Source organism: Eupeodes corollae, chromosome 1 (assembly GCF_945859685.1).
Source record: "Eupeodes corollae chromosome 1, idEupCoro1.1, whole genome shotgun sequence".
Taxonomy (NCBI): Eukaryota; Metazoa; Arthropoda; class Insecta; order Diptera; family Syrphidae; genus Eupeodes; species Eupeodes corollae.
In genome coordinates, this window is record NC_079147.1 from 301,992,282 (window position 1) to 301,995,566 (window position 3,285).

Consider the following 3,285-nt stretch of genomic DNA (forward strand, 5'->3'; position numbering starts at 1 on the left):
GTAAACTGATGGGCATTCCTAGAAGCGCGGGTATTACGGTTAAATTGTTTAAGGGGAGGAATGCAACTGGCTATTTCACTAGAGCATAGTACGTTAAAATAACGGTAAAAAAGGGTGAGGCAAGAAACCTTGCGTCGATGTTCGAGTGATGTAAACGAGTTGATGATGTTTATTTCACCAATCATTTTAAAAGCTCTTTTTTGAATACTGTCCAAGAGGCTTAAATAAGTTACTGGAGCACCAGCCCAGAGATGAGAGTTATATTCAAGTTTCGGACGTATATAGGTTTTGTAGATTGTAGCCAGATCAGACGGAGAAAAAAATTTCTTGCAACGTCTCAAAAAACCTAGACATCTTGCGGCATTTTTGGCAACATCGCGTATGTGATCGGTCCACAAAATATCGGTCCAATGTCCGCTAAAACAATTTTTTGTTTAAAAAATATATTTCTTTGTTGTGATTGATATTTGAAGCTACCACTTGAGACATTTTTCTCCATAGCTTCGTCAATCAGGCACATCGCTTTCGACATTTTTTTTGGAGGTTAAATCATTGTCATCCTTTTCATTAGAAAATTGCAATTCTAGTTAAATTAGAGACTTCATGAAGAATGGCTTGTGTACCATCTACTTCTGCTGCAAATATTTTGTGAACACATTCAAGCCAAATTTTTCGCCAAATACCATTCATGCAAGATGGTTCAAACTCCTCGCATGTATCGGAAATAATTTATATGGCTTTCAAAATTATGAACTTCTTCCAAAACTCTAGCATGGTAGGCTTCTCTTACCCATCAGTCTCACTTAAAAGCAGTTTAAAGGTTAGTCAAAGGTAATAACTATTAAAAGTCGATATTTCTTTTTTTTCACTTAAACTTTGTGGAGTGAAGGCGAATTCTCTTCAAAGGTCTATCGCTGTAAAAGGTCGCAAAAATGGGTGCGTATCGTTATATGCAAGAACTTTACCGCAAGAAGCAGAGCGACGTTATGCGCTACTTGCTTCGTATTCGCGTTTGGCAATACCGTCAATTGACAAAATTGCACCGCTCGCCAAGGTCGACTCGTCCCTATAAGGCACGTCGTCTAGGCTACGAGAACAAACAGGGATTTGTCATCTACAGAATCCGTGTGCGTCGTGGAGGTCGTAAACGTCCAGTGGCAAAGGGTTGCACCCACGGTAAGCCCAAGAGCCATGGTATCAACGAATTGAAGCCTTCCGTTGTCTGCAATCTATTTGCTGAGGAACGTGTCGTTCGCAAAGTCGGTGGATTGAGGGTACTCAACTCGTACTGGCTTGCCCAGGATGATTCTAACAAATACTTCGAAGTCATCCTAATTGACACCCACCACAATGCCGTTCGTCGTGATCCTAAGATCAACTGGATGTACAAGCACGTGCATAAGTACCGTGATTTTCGTGGACTTACATCGGCTGGCAAGAGCTCACGTGGTATTGGAAAATGCTACAGGTACTCCCAGACAATTGGAGGTTCCCGTCGCGCTGCCTGGAAACGAAAGAACCGTCTGCACTTGCGCAGGAAGCTATAAGGTGTTTGAGTTTTCAGTTTACTGGTGTTTTATATTTTTACCTCTTCATATAGTGGTAGTAATAAAAAGTAAAAAAAAAAAGATTACTCCGTCTCTTCGATGTCGTATTAAGCGGAAAAAATACTAATTTCACGTTTTCCGATAGCTTACCAACACTTGATAGCCAGGAGCATTGTCTACCAGGACCAAAGCCTTAAAGTTTAAGTGTTATTTGTTGCAATTAGTTTTTTTTCGGAAAAGAATAAGTTTAAAATAATGATGCTGTCATCCATGCTTTTTTATTTGCTCTCTAGTGGACATGAAGCAGATTCTTTGAAAAACCCTCCATGGCTCATGGATTCTCTAATTGATAGACGAGAAACGGCTTACATTTGAAATCGCCATTTGCGATTCTTTGAGCAACTTGATTTCCTATCCAAATAAAAAGCAATGATTATATTTTGATCATCAAAGCACTCCTCCAAAAGTCATGGCTATCTTTAAAAAAAAAAAACAAAAAAAAATTTTAAATTCAAAACAAAATTTAAGACTGCAATCCAAAACAACGCAACTATGAAAATCTACCGACACAGTAAAAATTAGCACTTATTCAGGTATTGTTGTGTTTTGATTACAGGAGTTTTTCCTGATTTTGAAAACAGCAAAAATCATACCACATCCTTAAAATTCTAGAGGAACATAAAATAGACCTATGTGCATATATCAACTCTACAAATATACAAATCAAAGTTAATCTTACACTAAACTCATTGCTCACTCTTAAATAATCTGGCTACCGGAGAGAGCACAGCTGTATGCAGAACTCCTTCGCGTGACTGAAGAAATACGAAAAGTTCTGGATAAGGGCGATGTAACTTTCTGAGTCTTGCTTGATTTTTCTAAGGCTTTTGACACTACTTATGCATCAGTTTCATTTTTCTGTAAGTTCGCTAAGCTTGTATATTCTTTTTTGATTTAGAGAAAACAAACAGTTTAAATTGATGACTGTTAAACAAATTTAGTGCCTACTTCGACCGGTGTTCCTTAAGGGTCGATATTGGATCCTCTACTATTCTGTATGTATATTAATAAACTTGCAAGTTTGATCAAAAATTGTCCCTGTCTTCGGTACGGTGACGACTTTTAACCTTACTTCAGTTTTTCGCTTGGAATCTTTGAAGAAGAAACGCTGATACGTTAGAACTGTCAAACTGGAGAAATACAAAAGTGGAGCAACTAGTTTTTATTTTAATACAAGGAAGTTATTCCCTTTCATCTCTAAAAGTTTTCAATATCGAAACCATTCCCAGCTAAATTTATCCACAAAGCCTCAAATAATTAAGTTTGGCGAGTACAGAAGTTATTCCGAAAAATTAGTTCACGCAATGAACGCACGTCCTGTGGATTCTTATTTACAGTAAAGAAAGGGTAAAAAGTTCCATATTAAATTAAACTAATTGCTCTGATGGACGATGGTCAACATAGACCTTAAAGTGGACATAGTGGATCGATGCCCATATTTCGAAAAGAGTCCTGACTTTGCAAATAAAAAAGAAAAGTCTTTTATTTCGACTCCAGACACATTGAAACTTCGAGAAATGTCAACATTTTCAATTCGACAAATCGGACCGATTACAATAACTTCCTATGGAAAGTTAAAAATAAATCAATTGACAGCTTACAAAATGGCCGGGATTTAAAATAGTGTTTCTAACTTAAAGTTATATACCACTTAGAAAATATCCGTTATAAGATTCAT

At 37.2% G+C, this 3,285-nt stretch overlaps 1 protein-coding gene across 1 annotated transcript; it reads left to right on the plus strand.

The window, feature by feature from the left end:
- The first annotated feature begins 860 nt into the window (after window positions 1-860).
- On the plus strand, window positions 861-1,633 carry LOC129939756 (60S ribosomal protein L15-like). The gene has a single exon (XM_056047879.1). It carries the CDS (start codon window positions 933-935, stop codon window positions 1,545-1,547), a length of 615 nt encoding a protein of 204 aa, XP_055903854.1. The 5' UTR covers window positions 861-932; the 3' UTR covers window positions 1,548-1,633.
- Window positions 1,634-3,285: the final 1,652 nt, after the last annotated feature.

What these genes read in the sequence shown, in the direction of transcription:
- LOC129939756 (XM_056047879.1), top strand. Translation starts at nt 933, where the DNA reads ATGGGTGCGTATCGTTATATGCAAGAACTTTACCGCAAGAAGCAGAGC.